The 18,633-nt window shown below is 49.5% G+C and overlaps 5 protein-coding genes across 5 annotated transcripts; 3 read left to right on the plus strand and 2 right to left on the minus strand.

The window, feature by feature from the left end:
- Positions 1–536: 536 nt before the first annotated feature.
- Positions 537–2,456, plus strand: LRP88_11006 (uncharacterized protein; the record flags this gene model as incomplete). Its single annotated transcript, XM_083247451.1, has 2 exons — positions 537–1,669; positions 2,051–2,456. 2 exons carry the CDS (start codon positions 537–539, stop codon positions 2,454–2,456), a joined length of 1,539 nt encoding a protein of 512 aa, XP_083096599.1.
- A 4,784-nt stretch (positions 2,457–7,240) lies between these two features.
- Positions 7,241–8,592, plus strand: LRP88_11007 (TLC domain-containing protein; the record flags this gene model as incomplete). Its single annotated transcript, XM_083247452.1, has 4 exons — positions 7,241–7,325; positions 7,423–7,730; positions 7,799–8,518; positions 8,575–8,592. 4 exons carry the CDS (start codon positions 7,241–7,243, stop codon positions 8,590–8,592), a joined length of 1,131 nt encoding a protein of 376 aa, XP_083096600.1.
- Positions 8,593–9,037: 445 nt separating this feature from the next.
- On the minus strand, positions 9,038–10,297 carry LRP88_11008 (uncharacterized protein; the record flags this gene model as incomplete). The annotated part of the gene is made up of 2 exons (XM_083247453.1): positions 9,038–9,406; positions 9,458–10,297. The coding sequence occupies 2 exons, from the start codon at positions 10,295–10,297 to the stop codon at positions 9,038–9,040; spliced, it is 1,209 nt and encodes a 402-aa protein (XP_083096601.1).
- Positions 10,298–13,619: 3,322 nt separating this feature from the next.
- Positions 13,620–14,186, plus strand: LRP88_11009 (thioredoxin-like protein; the record flags this gene model as incomplete). The annotated part of the gene is made up of 2 exons (XM_083247454.1): positions 13,620–13,676; positions 13,752–14,186. The coding sequence occupies 2 exons, from the start codon at positions 13,620–13,622 to the stop codon at positions 14,184–14,186; spliced, it is 492 nt and encodes a 163-aa protein (XP_083096602.1).
- A 2,112-nt stretch (positions 14,187–16,298) lies between these two features.
- Positions 16,299–16,742, minus strand: LRP88_11010 (uncharacterized protein; the record flags this gene model as incomplete). Its single annotated transcript, XM_083247455.1, has 1 exon — positions 16,299–16,742. One exon carries the CDS (start codon positions 16,740–16,742, stop codon positions 16,299–16,301), a length of 444 nt encoding a protein of 147 aa, XP_083096603.1.
- Between the last annotated feature and the right edge of the window lie 1,891 nt (positions 16,743–18,633).

An 18,633-nucleotide genomic window follows, 5' to 3' on the forward strand; every position in this document is an offset into this window, starting at 1 on the left:
TGACAGAATCGAGACCATTCGCAAAGAGGCAGAGGGTATCCTTGATCGGTATAGCCGTCTAAAGAAGCAAAGCTACAGGAGTCGCAAAGCGAAGGTTTGGAAGTGGTTCAGACTCAACATGACGGCCTACAAGTTCGTTTTGAACGATCAAGACATCCAACACTTGATTGAGGCAGTCGAACATGCCAAGTCGTGCTTGCAATCGTTACTCTGCCTTGCTCATTTGGAGAGCTTGGACTCTCGGTAATATGATCCTCCAACATCAGAGACCACTGTAAGCTAACCATGGTTGAAGGCAGCAGCAAACACAAAACGACTTCAGGAAAATCCATGAAAACATGAGAAAGCATGCCGAGGCATTGGAAACACTTCACAGAGACAAGAATCTGGGTCAATTAACGCTGCAAATTGTCCAGGAAAAGGGTCCTCTGTCCTATGACCAAACACAAAATAGGTCTTCTCTGAGCCTCCGCTCATCGATGAGGGAGTCGATGGGTAGTTCAAAGATGGGCCAAAAACTCAAAAAGGGGCGAAAAATGGCGAAGAATCTCTTTTCTACTGTCTCCAGCACTTCCAAGATAGGCCATGACCGAGCACACTCCTGCGCTGGGGCTGGAGAAGCAACAGGCAAGAAAGCGAAAGAGACTAAATATGAGCATGGACCAGAGGCGCACGCCCACATGCACGGTCCGGAAGATGAGCATCCAAACTCCGACACAGATGGCGAGGCCATTGACGATGGCCAATTCTCATCCCTTGGATGTTCAGGAACGTTGGCTCAAGGAAGAGATCCAGAGCTGGAATACGATCTTATCTACCGCGATAATAAGCTACTGACGATTGATACCAATACTGAAGAGTACAAAGCCCTCGTCAGTGAGAATCGCGGTGAGACACGACATCCGACAACCATTCGACTTCATGATGCCTTCAAGCCTATGTCTGACGAGGAGTGGACAAGCTGTGTTGAGTCTAACCCTGGACAGCTTGTTGCCATTCTCTCTTCAACTATCTGTTCTCATGCCAAAACCGTCGATGGAGACACACTTGGAGACATCTACGGAGGAAATCTTGAACCAGCGAATGAAGAACGGTTAGATCTCAGCGACAAGGGGGCTATTGAAGCTAGCTCCGAAGAAAGGCCTCAAGTCATCAAGGAAACCACGCTTGGCAATCCAGATGAAAGAACTGTCGACACCACCAGAAACACAACCCCTAAGATTCCGGACGGGGGAGGACCTGAGGTCATTGATGGGAAGGACCCCGAGGTTGCCAATGAAGAAGTCGAACCCATCGGTGAATCAACGGCAGTGGGCATTGACATGTATCCTCCTGATGCCACCAACAAAGAAAGAGTTGGAGCTGAGGACGAAGGAGCGCCTAAGATCACCGACAAAGTGAATCCAGATGCCACCTACGAAACAAATATCGAAACTTCTGCTGCCGAAACGGTTGGAGGTATCAGCGAATCAACGATTGAAGCCACCAACAAGACCGCCAGCGACGGAAGTCCTGAGGACATCGATGAGATGACTTTTGATCCTATCGATGAAGGAACTTCCAAGGCTACTGATGAGGAGAGGTCTGAGGTAACAGGTGATGTCACTCTTATCATGATCGACTTTGAAAGACCAACTGTTGCATTCGTTGGTGCCACGGTCGACTTAGAGTCAGGCCTTACTTTTTGTGTTGGCGCTATTTTACTCACGGAACCATGTCAAACACTGCTCGTTCAAGAACCTTGTCAGGATTCTTGCCAACATGCTACTCTGATTATAAAGAGCGACGTCAAGGCACAACCCCCCCCTTACAACATTACCTTGCAGGCCATCAGCTGCCATGCGGGCCTTGAGATGGCAGATGAGACAGAACCACGTCCAGGGTTGACATCGAAGTCCGCCGAAAAATGCAAAGACCGGTCGGCTTGTTTTCATACGGTGGTAGAGGGTTTTCCTGGGGGACAAGACGCTTGTTTGCTCCCGGTGCTACCGGTGAGCATTCATGCCTGGCTAGACGAAAAGGAAGGGGAATCAGAGACATCAACAGACAGTGACGTTTCAGATACGGAGGAGACTTTTCCTTCCCATCCTGCGCAAGATGACGACATGCGAGCTTTTGTTTTGATCAAATACATCAAGAACGATTTCGACGGCGACGATGTTCCAGCCGAAGTTCCTTTCGACGTTTTAGTCGAGTTTCTGAAACTAATCAACAAGTACGACCTTCAGGAACCTTATCTGATGCGTAGCAGAAGCTGGACGAATGCTCTGCTACCGAGAATTCCAACTACTCTGGATCAAGACGCCATAGCCTGGCTGTGGGTTCTGTGGCGACTGCAGATTAGCGGCGAGTTCAAGAAGTTGTCGGGTATTGTACAGAAGCAAGCCAAATGCCGCATCGACGAAGACACAAACGCATATGGAATTGAGTTCCCGGAGCACATCGTCGGTAAGTGAAGAAATTTGCAAAGTCCTTGAAAGAATCATCCGGTAACCACCATCTCAGAAGCGATAGACCGGGGAAGAGTTTCGGCACTGTGCACAGTTCGGGATCGCGTCGGCTCCTTAATCGAACAGTATCGGCACGAGTATGTGGATGATTTTGATGGCGGGCCCGAGTGGTGTCAAACACTGACAAAGATGGGTTCAGCAATGACGATTGGATATTTGACAATTGAAAGTGAGGAATGTTTTTCATATAACCACACAACGAGGAGCGCAGACTTCCGCGGGGTAAGTTTCCTCCAAACTTCAAGATGGGCTCGTTCCCTCGTGGGCCTGGGAGATTGGATGGTGAGGACTGTGCCACCAGCTCGCAGAATGCCTTCCTTCTTGGCGGACCTTACCATGTTTGTCCCGCTTGTCGGTGCTGGTTTGCGCGAGGCTGGAATTTCGACTTGTTTATCTTCAACAGTCAAAGAGCAACTTGTAGAAACGATCAAAGAGCTCGAGGAAGAAGATTGGGGACTTGATTTGGCTTAGAGACGTTTCTGCATGGGCGGATAAATGATATTAGCTTCTTCCTCTTGCTTCCGCCTCGTATGGCTCTAGTATTGACGCTACTTTGATCGGACTTGCAGATTTTCTTGTTGATTTCACCAGCACAGTTCCTCACCCTCAAATGGACTGCCCAATAGATTTACAGGGGAGATGAGTTTAGTTCTAATAAGGGGGTGACTCCTCTCAAAAGCCCTTGCCTTTCTTAGAAGGTAGCTGATCCAGCTGCTCTGTCTGATATCTCTATAGGCGTGAAAATAATAAGTTGTCCATTACTACGGCCTTGATTGGATGCATCGCAACCCACCTGGTGGATCACGCTGCGTTTCTGCCTAGAGCATGAGTGAGATATTTTTCTCCACGGCTTCTACAATCGGTTTATCTATTTCTATTGTCAAGTAACTTGCCCAATACCAAGATCAAATCATCAAAAGCATACTCCAATGTCTCCCGAGCACGGTATCTACACACCGCTACCACCGGACGAGACTAACATCCGACTTCTTACCCTCCTCCCCGGGCCTTTTGACGATGAAATTACCTGCATCCTGAAGGTTCATTCTATCTCTGGCGACTATGAATATGAGGCTCTTTCTTATACCTGGGGCGACGCTAACGACCTGCGACCCATTCTCGTCAACGGAATACACATTAATGTCACAACAAACTTGAAGGCTGCCCTGCAGTATCTACGCCGTCGATCTGAGCCCCGAGTCATATGGATAGATGCCGTGTGCATCAACCAGAATGACCACCAGGAGAAACTGCTTCAAATCCAACGGATGGGTGGCATTTTTTCCTCTGCGGCCTCTGTTATTACGTGGCTTGGGGAATCCACTCCGCATGTGGATCAAGTCTGGTCAACCATGACTCGCATAGGCGAGGTCATCTGGACTGCTTGGGTAAGTGGTGAGCACAACCTTCCAAATACCGACTTTGCGCCAAGTTTGGCTTCTCCAGACGACCTGCGTCAGAAGGGAGTGGATGTTGACACCATCGACTGGACCACCATCTGGGAGTTATGCGACCGTCCATTCTGGCATCGCGTTTGGATCATCCAGGAACTTGTTCTTGCTAGTAACTTCTGGGATGATCCGACAAACGGATGCGTCGTTGGCTGCGGGTCAAACTGGATGCCTTTGATCTCCTTCATAGGCTTCCAGTCACTGTTTGGAACAACACGTGTATATCAAGGCCGGATAAACGGCCTTTCCTTTGCAACGCTACGGACACTGCTAGAGGCGAGGGGTTCTCCAGCGGCCGGGAGAATGTTTGAGGTCGTTCTCAGCTTATCCGTCGGGTCTTCGGACGATGCCAAACTGAACACACAGAGATCACTATCCCATCTATTGCGACTTGCACGGGGTTTCCAGGCTACTGATCCCCGTGACAAGCTCTATGCTTTCCTAGGAATTGCTGACAATCCATTCACCACGCCAGACTATACCTTGAGTGTGGAAGATGTCTTTAAGAACTGGGTCAGGGGGTGCATACAACAAGATCGTAACCTTGATTGTCTACATGGAAACAGAACATCAATCAACCAGTCCGGGCCATCCTGGCTTCCAGAGCTCTCGGGGTCGACAAAGGAGGGATTCTCTTTCGTGGAAGAGCGAATTCGATATGCCAGATGCTCCGAGGGAGGGGATAATCGCGTTCATGCAGAAGTGGCATTTATAGAAGACGGCAATGCGCTTAAAGCTAGAGGTGTCAGCCTTGGCATTATTGAACGTGTGGTTGGCCCTTTTCTCGATTGAGCGGTCCTGAGGGAGCACCCATCATCGCACAAAGCGATTCACAGTCTACGCAACCGAAAACATCCTTGCACGAGCTGCAGCAACTAATGGGATTGTATTTGAGCCTACCAGAACATGTTCAAGAGGAAACTTGGAGGGCGCTTGTCATGGACAAGGACACGAGCAACCGAAGGGAGCCAGTCTCTCCGGCGCCCGACAATTTCCGCCGCTGCTGGCATACGCTAATGGCCATATGCGGTGTAACTGAGGCACCAGAATCCTGGTCGATGGAGGATCTAGCTGGGATCGACCAGCTGATGGCCAGTCTTGCCACCGCTATATTCATGGACCGCTGCTTTTTCGCGACTCGAGATTTTGTTGTTGGACTAGGGCCTTTCTCTACACAGCCTGGGGATGAAGTTGTCATGTTGCGTGGAAGTCCTCTCTGTTTTGTTCTGAGACCAGTTGGTGAACGGTATCGGCTTGTTGGCGACGCCTATGTTCAAGGCGTTAACCCTACAAGCTTCCCGAACAGACATGGAAGTACGTCTGAAGTCAAGGATTTCATGATTGCATGGCATTGTGATTTCTTTGGCTGTGACTCTTCGGTTGCCTAGAAGACCTGTTCCTCCAGCCGATCCCCGACGCTTCCCATGAGTCCGAGGAACTTTTCGGACAATGACTTGTTAGACGATATTATTATGCAATACTGTCCTATCCTAATCATGTGTCGGCGACTCCTAGCCACTAGAACTACCATCTGAATGGCCCAGCCTCATGATGAAATCTCATAACCTCCAATCATCGAGTTGTCCGACCACGCCCTCTGGCCTCTCATCACCAAAAGCCTCAAGCCACCTTTTAGCTGCCCCCTTTCCTACGAGGAACCTGATCACATCTTTCATCTTGGACCGCGCAGCCAGGTATAGTGGTGTATCCCCGACCTCGTTCTCCACATGCATGTTGGCATTTTCTTCCACGAGCAATTCGACGAGGTCCAGATGCACGGACGCAGAAGCCAAGTGCAAAGTGGTATTCCCGTTGGCTTCTAATCACCATTTTCCTTGATGAATTAGTCAATCTCCGAAACGCCGTTGCTGCGTCTTTCTTCCCCCCGATCAGCCCACTTTACCTTCATGTCCGGAACCTCCGGGAAGCGGCTTAATATCATCAACCGCCATACTCGTATCCAGCGTATACGGACACTGTCACGAGTATACGGCCAGCGTTCAAACTTGCAACTGCAACAGTCGAAACCAGAATCCCATTGTCGTTGATACCCCAGGCCATTCACAGCTTCCCTAGTTCGTGTGGAACCGCGGCGGTGTCATAAGCTTACTCGCATTTACCTGTCCTGTGCGTCACAGAAGACTTACCTAAAAGAGACAGCTCTCTTGTGTCTTGACCAACTTGGTAAAACTGGCGATTGTGGGGATGCTAAGACGGGACCTGCATGCAGGACGGTTTGACGATCTCGATAAGGCTGAAGGCCTGTATGTTGTGCAGATACAATAAACCTTCTTTCTCAAGGCTTTTGCACAGTTCTCATGTTTGATCAGATTGAGCATTTGGTGTGAGACTTGATGGTGCTTCTTGCTGACAGGTGGAGCAGGGCACATGTAAATCCCGTTGCAGGACGAAATTGCAGCGTGTCAAACACATGTGCCTCCCAAAAGTCTTCATGTGATGTATCAAATACGCTGTAAAGCCTTGAGGCGATATTTGAAGAATGGTGTGAAAGACGGGTTCAGCTCTCCCTTCAAACTCGTCCCTCAAGCAAACTCATCACGCAATCAACTTTTAGAGCCTACAGAGTAGTATCAACAGCCAGGTCCTTCTGTCTTGCGAGCTACATGTCCATATCGTCTTCGGCTTCGTCTATGTGTTTCACTTTTAGGGCATCGAAGGTAAGCATAGTGGTGGCGGTGTGATCCTCGACCATCTTAGATCATGCAGATCTACGTAGAGCAAGGTTATTTGCAGGCCTCAAACGGCTCGTCTCCGTTTTCGCCACGATTGTTCACCGATTGTTGATCCCGAGTATCATGAGCCCCATTCTCTACTGAACATGCATATGCCATAAAACCGAGTGTACGATTACGGTCAAGACGCCATCACGCAAACCCACAGCCCAAAGGCCTCCAACCCAGCAGCTCCAAAGAAGAAACGAAAATCAGCGTATTCTTATCCGCGTATCCCTCAATTTAAAGACCCAATAAACTATTCAAGACCCATAAAACCCCCTTTCCCACATCCCTGCACTCCCGCGGTGCCGCGGCGCTCGCCCCATTCGGGTTTTAAGCTGGGGCCGGGGTCCGCGGGCGCATGACTCTTGATCGTATCACTCTCTGATGTCCTGACCAGTTTTGATCATCCCCTCATTTGACAGGCCATTTTATCAACACTGTTTTTCTTTGAAAGGAGGCTGAAAAGACTTTCTTGAATGTTCAGGAGGTGGTCTTGTCTTTTTGGATCTGATTTTACACTTTCTTAGAGATACCCTTAATCATGTCGGCCAAAATTCACCCGAGCTACTACTACCCCAGGCGCAAAGGCGCTTCTGCCAAGAGATGGTTTGTTGAGAACCAGATAGGTGAGTTTCTCCAGCTCCTTTTCGTCGAACCCCTACGTCGGACCTGGCGTCATCTGCATGTCTCCATCACCTGGTTTGAACTCGCTGACCTCGATAGGCCTCTGCCTCTGCGTCACTGTCCCCGTGCTTCTCGCACAAACCGTTGCATTCACTCGTCCCTACACCACCAAGTTCCTGTCACTATCGTACTACGATCAAAAGACAGGGGACTATGGTCTAGGCTTTGACGATGTCTACATTGTGTTGTTTCTTGTCGCCGTCTTTACCGGTCTTCGTGCTGCAACCATGCAGTACGCCCTTGTTCCACTTGCGAAGAGATGCAACCTCAAGGGAAGCAAGGTTACCCGCTTCAGTGAGCAGTCTTGGATGATCATCTACTACACTATCTCTTGGAACATTGGCATGGTATGTAATACCCCGTCTACTATCAAGTGCTCCCTATGTCGTTGAACCAAATCACTAATTTTCAATAGTATATCTATGCTACCTCTCCCTACTGGCTCAACCTCAGAGAGATGTGGACGGGCTGGCCCAACAGAGAGACAACAGTTTTCATGAAGTCTTACATGATATCCCAGCTTGCATTCTGGCTTCAGCAGATCATCGTCATCAACATCGAGAAGCCACGCAAGGATCACTGGCAGATGTTTTCTCACCATATCGTCACCATCAGCTTGGTCTACTGCTCTTACCGGTACGGTCTAACCAGAGTGGGCAACGTGGTACTTGTGTTGATGGACCTCAACGACCTCTTTTTCTCGGTGGCCAAGTGTCTCAAGTACCTCAAGCATCAGACGTTATGCGACTTCATGTTCGGCATTTTTGTGGTTAGCTGGGTTCTTCTCCGCCACGTTGCGTTCTGTCTGGTTATCTGGTCGGTCTATGCGCACACCACAGAGATGATGACGGGATGCTACAGGGGCATGGGAGAGAACATCACTGGTCCTTTCGGGATACCGACAGATGGATCTCGATATTGGCTGGTGCCCCTGGTTTCAAACTCTGAGATCGTGTGCTATGACCCTAAGATCATGCACGCATTCTTGAGTGGCCTCCTCTTCCTTCAAGGTTTGATGATCATCTGGTTCGTCATGATCTTCAAGCTCGTCGTACGTGTGCTTCTTGGTGAGAACGCAGAAGATACCCGCAGTGACGACGAAGCCGAGAACGAGCAAGACTACCTCGAGGTGGAAGTCGGTTCCGAGAACCTCTGTTTGCCGAGTCGATCATCCGTCACTGGACTTGCCAGGTCCGATTCGCGGCGTAGGCCCCGTGGGGTAAGCACATCTCTGCATAGCGATGGCAGAAAGCTGTTGGATCGGATAGGATGCGAAAAGAAGATCGATTGGGAGGGCTAATAGGGTCTTTGTTTGTTTATCACTTTTACACAAGGTCGGGGTGCGTGATAGAAAGGACGAACGGTGGGCATCACAAAACCGTATAGAGACACATTAATACTCCACAGACACGAAGAAACGAAGTCAGATGAGAAGAAATGGGGGATACCCTGATTGCATGTAATTAATTAATTATTATTAGTTATTATTCTAGTTCCTTGAACTCCTTAATATAACCTTGACGTATTTCAAACCGACCCACCACCTCCCAGACTCCCTCATTAAGTTGATCTTTTTCTCAATAAGACATGGCAGTCTCCCCTCTTTCGTGTTTCCGAGGTGACTAGCTGACTGGTGATCTGAACCGCAGTCATTTCAGTTCGCCTTGGTCTTCTCCGTCGTCTTCTCCACCTCGGCATCCGAAGCCTCCTCATCAGAGCGAGCATCACGCTGCTCATTGTAGACGGTGATGCGGTAAGCGATCCGGAAAATATAGTACAGCCACACAAGGTTCAGTGATTGCAGGGCAATGAGCAGTGTCGATGTGATCACTTGGGCGAGTGGACACTTGTACTGCTCAGTCTCCCAATTCAGTTCATATGGGCCGACTGTTTTGTACTCGGTGAAGAGAGAGTAGATGATGCGGAGGTTGATGTAGTGCCGCATGTAGATCCAGACGCCCATGAAGGCTACATAGAAGGGGACGGTGATGGGTGACTTGAGGTAGTTGAGAACCTTGGATCCCTATGACTTGTGAGCAAGATTTGATGATCGGAAATGGCGTGGAAGACTTACAGCGAGGAAGAGATCGCTAACATCATGGGTGATGTACACAACGATACCAATGTGAGTGAAGTGGAACCGGTAGCTCAACCCAATCAAAGACAGAGTCACAATGTGATGAAGGATCATCTCATTGGCGTCCTTTCGAGGCTTCTCCATACCAAGAATAAGCACAATAGCCTGCTGCGCCCAATATGCTCCTTGGAACAGATAGTAAAACTTCAAGTCCCCGGTAAGTGTCTTGTGGGGGAAGTCCTCGTACATGCCCCGCGTGTTGAAGAACCACACCGGAGTGCCCTTCATGATATACAAGCCGAGAGGAGCCATGAAGATGAAGTACACGATAGCGTATGCTTGTTCCATGAAGCGAGTCTGCTTTCCACGACTGGCCAAGCCCCAGTGACGTGCCAGTGGCCGCAGGACCTCTTGCATGACGAACTCCCTGGTGAAGGAGAAGAAGATGATGTAAAAGAAGACTAATGCAAAGTCATCTCGCCCCTTGGCGTACTTGACAGGTCCGCCGGGAGTCTCGGGTCCTACTGGATAGCTCGGAAAGATGAACTTATGCACCGGGTTGCTTTCCGACGGGTTGAGGCTATAAACGAAGAGAAATGCACAGATGACTGCAAGCGGGAAGGCCCAGGTGTATCGAAGAATGAAGCGCTTCACACGGCGACTCAAGGAAGAATGTCTTCTTCGTCGCTTTCTTAAAGACATCTTGTGGTGAGCGAGGGTTCGGCCGGTGTCGATGCTCGACGTTTTCCGGTGGCGGGTGGTGCGGGCTTCGGATAGGTCAAGTTGGGATACCGAAGTAACGGCGGGTAATATCTGGACACTGGCTCTTTCCTCCATTTTGAGTTTGCGAGATGATGTATTTGTCTTTATTGTATTACTTTATGTGTGATGTTTCGATGTGTGCTGAGGCCGTGAGAGTTGGTCGATATTGACGTGGAATCGTAAATGTCAAGAACGGTAAAGAAGTAGAAGAACTCCAACACAAAAGATGCAATAGAAATACGCCAGGAAATATTAACAAGAAAGAATTAAAAAGATCAAAGAAAACCCCTTTATTTCCATGACAAGACGGACATTCTCCCAAATGTCCGATCTCTCAGATTTCACGCATGACCCAAACAAGCCCCCTGGCCTCGAATCGGGCGCTTCGGCCTCCGCGGGCCACCACAAACAGACCACCAAACACGTAGCCAACGACCCCCAGCAAATCACGTCTCTTGGGACAGATCCTGTAGTTCCTTGTTTAATTTGCCGTTAGCCGATTTCCCGTGCCAGCTCATGGATGTCGTTGGCATTCCACTGCGCGTGCTCACGAGAGCAGCCTCAGCTATGGCAGATTTATGACGTCACGCCATACGCCAAGCTGAGCACGGTGGTTTCAAGATGTGAATCTCGAATGCTTTTAAGGAGTCGATGAATGTAATCCTTTGATCCGCGGCTCTTACATATATGCCTCGGGATGTTAAAACTCCCGACGGGAGTCCCATATTTGATGTGCACTAGGGTCACGACCTGACAGTAAGCTTCGGCTAGGCGGACTATTGCACGAATCAACACCGGAGTATTGAATTGACTTTTGGTATCTCTAATTAGTGAGTGAGCACCCGTACCTACATCATCTTGGACGTGGTGTGTGCCCAGGAAGTGCAGTTTTGTGGAAACCTTCTGGTTATTGTGAACAGCTGCAAGTAAGACACATCCTGGGTTGATTTGTGCCCATCTATCATCACCTTACTTACTTCATGGCCTGATTGGAATCGATAAAGTCCATCCTTATCACCCTTTGCTCATTGTCTTGTAGTTGATTCTGCCACACCATGGTACCTACCTAGGAGACAAGGGGGAACTTGAGAGGCTTCATTATGGTCTAGGGTAAGACGAGACTCAACACCAGTCTATGAGTTGGCTGAACTGAACCTATGAAGGATAAAAACATCAAGAAATATACTGTGGTGGATTTCATTCGTAGGATTCGCCAGCTTACATCCTTGAGGCTTTCGTGAGTCGTGACTGACTCTTGGTGCTGCCAAATATCGTCTTGTCTCCTTCACCTGGATTTTCACCTGGGAGTTGATTTGACTCCCTCGCTAGGCAGATTAGCCCAATCTAATACCGCCTCAAAGAAGAACGTTACAGACGATGAATGCAACGATGCATATGTTTGGTTGGATGCTAAGCGAGTTACTTACGACCATGCCTCACAAGATAGTTTTCCTCTAAGCACTTCCAACATTCACCCATGGAGATATCGGGATACATCTTTGGGCCAAGACACAGCAGAGCGGCGATAATTGACGGAGATATTGATAACCCCACGAATCTTCTTCTTGGTAAATACCCTCCTGGAATGCAATTTCTTGGCTCGCGGCACAAAAGGATTCGAATTGGTCCACAAGGCGTATCCTGAATCTGTTGGATGCATCGCCTAAGATCTGACCGGGTTCCGCGGGCGAGCGATGGCCGACAGGGGTGGCTGCTTCTGCCTCCACCTTCAACTCGGGCTTGCTTTTATTACCTAGCATACTAAACTCGACTGGTCACCTTAGTACGACGCTATACTAGGCCGGTAGTAATGGGCATGAACAACTGCATCTTTTGCTGTTGTGGCCAATGGCCTGTGGAATCGTTGTAGATAAGAATAACGGGCACGAGCTGCCGGACCCTCGAAGTAAGAAGTATGGATTTACCCGACGTGGATGAACGCAATTTCATAATACATCAATGTAGCATTACCAATCAAGTAGTTATCTGCTCGGGCCAGGCGTGGATGAACCGACTCTGATGCCGTTGGTGGTGGTTTGTCGTCGTCGTCAATGTCAGTCTCAACGTCGACGCCAATATTGTCGACACTGACTGCCCAAGAGGAAATTCTTGTGCCTGCCATTGACCATCCGGTACCCAAAGAAACGATAAACTTCCACCACCTTTTCTCTTGGATGGAAGCATAGTCAAGATCGAGTATTGCCCCAGGATGAGGTGATGGACCGATAGAAGGGCCGTGCCGGCCATACACCATAGGGATTCCTTGCCCCTCTGCCAGAGAAGTAGTCAAAACGTATGACCAACCCAAGGTTAGCAAAGCCACGCCGTTGTTGGCATTGGTCTCCCAAGCCCGGAAGTTGGGCGACGAAGAGACCGAGACACTTGTGGCGTGCAGTTTGGATTGACATATCCTTTTGGACTTCTCTTTGCGCGTTTTCAAGCTACAATTCGGATCCGAGTTGGTCCACAACGAGTGCCCTTCAATATATTCTGTGTCTGCGGGGATGGCATCGGGGAGCGAAGGGACATTGTGGAGACAACGCCGCAGATCGAAGCAGGCTCCCGGTAGACTTTCAAGAGTCTTTGCCAGGAAGAAAGCCGATCGCCACTTGAGGATGCTTCTTGAGAAGGTAGCTTGGGCCTCGGGGCCATCGTATAGTGATGAAAACGATGGGGTTTCCATAGATGACAGCCGAACTTAAGTAGGTAGGAGGTGAGGGTAGATTTGAAGATGCTGTTGGCCGGCCACCTACACATGCCATGTACCAGGCGTCAGTGTCACGTGGCTAATTGCGCACGCAATGCTCTGGATGGCCTGCAAGATGTTTCTAGCAACGAAAACAGTCGACGTACTTGACAACCTTGGTCGTTGACAGGTTGGCTAGCACCGAACCCTTCGCGTTCACCCCATGTTCACGTCTCGATTCTAGCCTTAGTCCTCCTCCTGTTCATGTACGGAACCGTGCTTGATCCGTGACGCAACTCATTCGACAGGATCCGATAACGAGCGAGATCTGACCTGCCCTGAGTCCGACTGCACGTACATGTCGGCCGAGTCCTATCAGGGTGCGGAGAGGCACCGCCTCAAAGATAACGCATGACAAGGACAGAGCAGAGAGTCTCCTTTATAGTGATACCCAAATAAGTACCCATCCGGCTGTCGGTCGGGCTCACAATCCCCTACCCACTTTGCTTGCACAAGGGCCAAAAGGTGACATTATGCCACCTCTGGCCGCCTTCTCCTCTGGGGCCTCGGGCTTTCTTCGGTTAACTAGTCACGTCATCACGTGTCCTCTTCCCATCACAGGCAGCCTCGTAACATTCTCCAAGCAACGTCACCTTCATTGGCAACAAACGTGAGGCTTCACTTTTCGCCCAGTTGTGACTAGACATTAAGATGGATAACATTTATTACATACTTCTGGGTCTTCTCGCCCTTTTCATCGTCGGGCCGGTACGTTCTTCCCCTAACACAGGCTGTATCCACAGCTGGTGAAGCAAACCAACTCGTGCTAATGTTCCCTCAAAGGCACTGTTCGCGGACCGCTCCCCCATCCCCGAAACCTCGGGCAAGGTCTACAAGATCACCAATGAAGCCGAGCTAGATGCTCTCTTGTCCTCCACCACTCGTGTGGTAGTCGACTTCTACGCCGACTGGTGTCCTCCCTGCCGCGCCATCGCCCCCATCTTCTCCAAGCTTGCCGATGACCACGCGTCAAGCGGCAAGCTTGCATTCGCCAAGGTCAACGTGGATCACGTCGGTAACGTCGCGGGCAAGTATAGCGTCTCTGCTATGCCGACGTTTGTGGTTTTTCAGAATGGTGTGCCCAAGGGCGTTGCTGTTGAGGGGATCTCGGCGAGCCGATCCGTCAGCCTCTCTGATGATGGTCTGGTTGAGAGAATTCGTGGTGCGGATCGGGCAGCTCTCCAGGCTACCGTTCAAGCCTTGGCCGCAAAGGAGTAAGACATGGAGGGCACTAGTCAAACAAGGCCGACTGACTGGAGGATGGATAATCTCACTCTTTGTAGCGGTTTCTCAGGCTTCGCCCCTCCGGCGGCTTCTTCCGACTACCCGTATCTGCACAGCACTGATGACTTTCTTTGGTCTCGCGCTTCTGTCGAGAACGTGGTTGCAGTAAGACCATGCCGCCGCCAAACGGGAGACCTTGTGGGGATCCTGGGATCGCTGTTGTATTACTCGGATGGCAAACAGGCACCTGTCGGTCAAGTCCGCTTTGACTACCTTTATCAGCCAATCTTGACAGACGGTTGCCCGCTGATATATCTCGGATTTGAAAAGACCGAGCCAAAAGGCCCGTTTGTTTCTCGGGTCGAAACTTCTGCCAGTAACTTGGATAATCAGGTTATCATGTGGTTTGAGGTCTTTTTGAAGGGTGCTCTAGAATGGTGGCTATCATATCGACAGTGCCAAGTGTGCCAAGATGGCCGTCGAAGCATACCTTTGAGGATATGAGAAGTTTAAGCACCTATTTCAAACTTGTGTAAAAGTGTCGAGATTGATCAGTTGTATTTCCACTCCAGGCTCGACTTTTCACAATACCCCATCCTAGTCGCAGCCCTCAATCACATAGCTTCTTGGGAGGAAAACCAGGAGTTAGTATTTCTTTAATATTGTCTGTACAGTGTCCTACTGCCCGCCGCTCTTCATCATATCATTGCCCCATCACGGTAGCCACACCGCTATCCCCATAGCTCCCCTTCCTTGCAATGCCCATTTTTGCAGCCTTCACAGAGGTCTCTCTCATGCGGCTTGCCACTCTTTCCACCGTAAAAAGGACGCTCCACATCAACACCCGACCACTTCTTAAGACGATAGGCAACTCTGTCCACATATGTGTTGACGTCGAGATTCGGGCGACTAAGCCAGTTGCAGCTCTTGCAGCGCTGGTGATAGACGCGGACGTTGTATCGATCGTCGCTGTACATGCGAATGGTTATTGCGATCTTCTTGCTTGACCATCCACGACTAGTGCAGTTGTTGTTGTGACAGGTGAACCGGCCCATTATGTTGGTATCGTATGACTCGATACAGCCCCTCTCGTCGTCATTGTTGTTGAATGTGAAATAAAGATCCTCGGTCTCTAGTTTATTTGACAGCTCATCGTCGAGAGCTGGGTGCATGGACCATGACTTGGGTTTCTTGCGTGGTGGCATAGTGGATTGTCCAGGGCCAGAAAATAGGGCGAGGGCGAATTGGGAGAGGAAATGAACAAATTGCATTTGTAGGAGAAGTTATTGTATGCTAAGGTATCGAACAGGGTCAAATGCGCAAGAGAGAAGGGGGGAAGGGAAGTATGCCTTCATTAGGGGCCTGAGACCTATGTGTGACGGATACGACGATATGCATGTTCCCAGGCCACAAGCAAACTGTACCAACATGCGTAAGGAACTGAGTCATTTGGTGACTGTTGAGTTTCAGCTGCTGCTATACCCTTCATCGGCCTCTAGGCCCAAGATCTTCTGTGTTGGCCTGCTTCTACAACCATTGGATATCGTCAAACTTGTTGGGCAGCTTTGCTACCACTAAGGGAGGCCGATCTCTGCCTGTGATGGTAAGAATCACTCTTTTACTGGCTGGCCAAGAATGAGTAGCTCTCAATGACCACTTCATGTCGCTTAGTCGGCCTCCCGCATCCCCAACCTCGTCTTCTGGCTCACATAATTGGACAGCACATCGTGGGTCGGCGTGACGTAGCCCGTCATGTTGCAGCCGACCTGGCAGGGCTATTCCTGTCATTACGACATGGTTCTTTGACAATTATGCGAGAATTTGCGTGCGCGGGTGATTTGTCCTGATGGTTGCCATTGTTACATCTATTCGCTTCGGTTTGCGGGTTGGATGGGACTGTCATTTTGTCGGCAATTCAATGCCAAGCCTCCATTATTCTTGATTGAGGCTAGGTTCTATACAAAAGAGTCTATATGTCTATGTGTTGTCTATATGATTAGAGATGAGGTAGATACCCCAGATGAAGAAAGAAAACATGAAACGCTCATTCACTTCAATCAGCCCCGTCTATGATAAAATTTACATCTTCTATCTTCCAACAAACCCTTAAGGAAGAGAAGCAGGAGCGTAAGCCTGGTCAGGCTTGACGACCTTGCCGCCGGCGAGCTGCTGGTCGGTGTAGGCAGGGTAAACAATCTGCTTCTTGCTCTTGCTGACAACCGAAAGAGTAGTGAATCCCTTGTCGGCACCGAACTGACCGCTCCAGCCAGAGGTGATGGTGAAGTCACCGCAGGTAGCAGGGCCGCCGTTGGCCTCGGATGCCTTGGCCGTCTTGGTGGACTTGACGACGTACTTGCAAGCGGTAGCGGCGCCGCTGCCAGTGTTGATCTTGAAGTTCCAGGTGCAGGTGGCGTCGGGCTTGTCGCAGACGCGGTTGAGGGACTGAATTGTCCACTGGGGGGAGGCGGCCATCATAGAGACTTCGCTGGCAGGGGCGGCCATGCCAGTGGCGGAGAGGAGAGCGGCGACGATGGTGATGGAGAACTTCATTTTGGCGGCTGGGGCTGTTTGGTGTTAGCTTTGCCGGTGTTTGTTTGGAGTTGGTGTTCAGACTGACCTGTGAGTTGATGCTTAAGCGTCAAGGAGATATGGAAGTGTGGAAGATGTGAGTGATGTAGGAGGTAGTTGTTGATGATGAGAGAAGACGTCTTGTCCTGGAGTCTTCGGCTCTTTATATCATCGTGAGGTCAAGTCAACAAGTTTCCAAAAATATATCGACTCTTTGTCAGCCCTGCCTCTTCGTATTCCATATATTCTCAGCCCCACATTATCCCATGATCAATAGAAACAAATCTGGACCTCAGTTTCATGCTTAGCTCCAGTCCCGGCCTCGCTGTCCGAGGTCTTCCTCGAGACTCGAAAGGTTCTCGCAAGCCTAAAATGCCGATGTACCGAACGCTCTTCCTTGCCCTTGTCCCTTTCCGCAGTCTTGTCCAAAGCTTAGCCAATTGAATTCATGCGCTAGACAGGATAGATCCCTGCGTTTTAACTTTGCTGGGTTTAGTCAAGATGAAGGGTTGTCTATTTTTAGTTATCCCCTGTCTCTCCACAACCGTTGTCAACCTTTCCTCGGGACATGGACAGATACCCGAAGATCGTTAACGTTTAGGGCATTCCGGCTCGTATTTGTTGATATTGGAGTCAATGCTGATGGAGCTACTATCGGCAGTTGGGTTATAAATTACTATCACCACTGACATGTAGCTCCTAATGAACGTGGCTGCAAGGCCAAGCCACGACAGCCCATTCCCGAAGCGAAAACAAACATAGAAGATTGCCTACAACTAGTCATTCAGACTGTCAGAGATTACTTTGTTCAACCGAGAGGTAAGAAAGCCGGGACCCAGAACAACCCAGGATAGGACGAGGTTATTGCATCTTTCGGCCAAAGCTCCTTTCTGAATGAGGTTTTACTGCAGGTATTACAAGAATTGTTGTTTATCATAATGGGATTGCACGGAAGGCTAGATCGTATGCGCGGATGGTGAGAGGTTGACAGAAGTTGAAGGACGATTAGCTCTGTAGTCAAGCAGACAGGCACAGTGCTGACCTCCACTGAAGCAGCCATGGACTGAAACACCTCTGAGAGAGAAGGAAAATGAAACGCGCCATTTATGATATAGAACCAATTTCTTTTAAAACGTGTTATGCATTGAACAACGAGTAGGAAGCCGTCAATGAGCATGTCACTTATCGAGGGAGAGAAACTGGTGATAGCTGTGGACGGGCTACCCTACAGCGTAGTCCGATTTCCAAGACGAAACAATTCGGAAATTACTCGACAATGACAAAAAGAACGAAAAGTGGCAGATACCGTTTTAATGAGCACTATTTCGTGGGAAAATGAGAGCGCAAGTAAGTTCTGTCCATGCTCGTCACACAGTTTCCAGTTTTCCAAGGTATGGAGGTCAGCTGAATAAACACCCCTCAGGAAAGCGAAGGAAACGCTGTACTCTTGCGAACCCATCAGCACTCTGGGATAGCTTAGTCGAGGAAACTTAGACGGAAATTAGGAGGGCGTACCACTTAAGAGTGCAAGGGTAGCAGAGGGGCCGGTGAGTATGCGCCATCAAGTAAGATGTGCAGGATCACACCCTGCTTCTAGTTTGAAGCCGTCCAAGCCTGTGACCAGAAGCTCTTACGAATCACATGGTAGATAAAACGTACATTTAAGCAGGCGGACTTCCTCGACTCTCCACATTTTTTTTGTCTCTCCTCTTCCATCATCACACTGATCATTCACCACGAGACTGTAACTATCAATTGACCAACGTTTTCAACAGCCTATCCACCCTCGCAACAAGTAAGTGATTACGACTGTTCTTAGGTCAGGCTAACCCTTACTCTTGTAGTGGATCGCTGGGGAATAGGGAAATATTAG

The sequence above is a fragment of the Fusarium phalaenopsidis genome (assembly GCF_050370095.1).
Source record: "Fusarium phalaenopsidis strain FUZ10S chromosome Unknown contig_32306, whole genome shotgun sequence".
In the NCBI taxonomy this organism is placed as follows: domain Eukaryota; kingdom Fungi; phylum Ascomycota; class Sordariomycetes; order Hypocreales; family Nectriaceae; genus Fusarium; species Fusarium phalaenopsidis.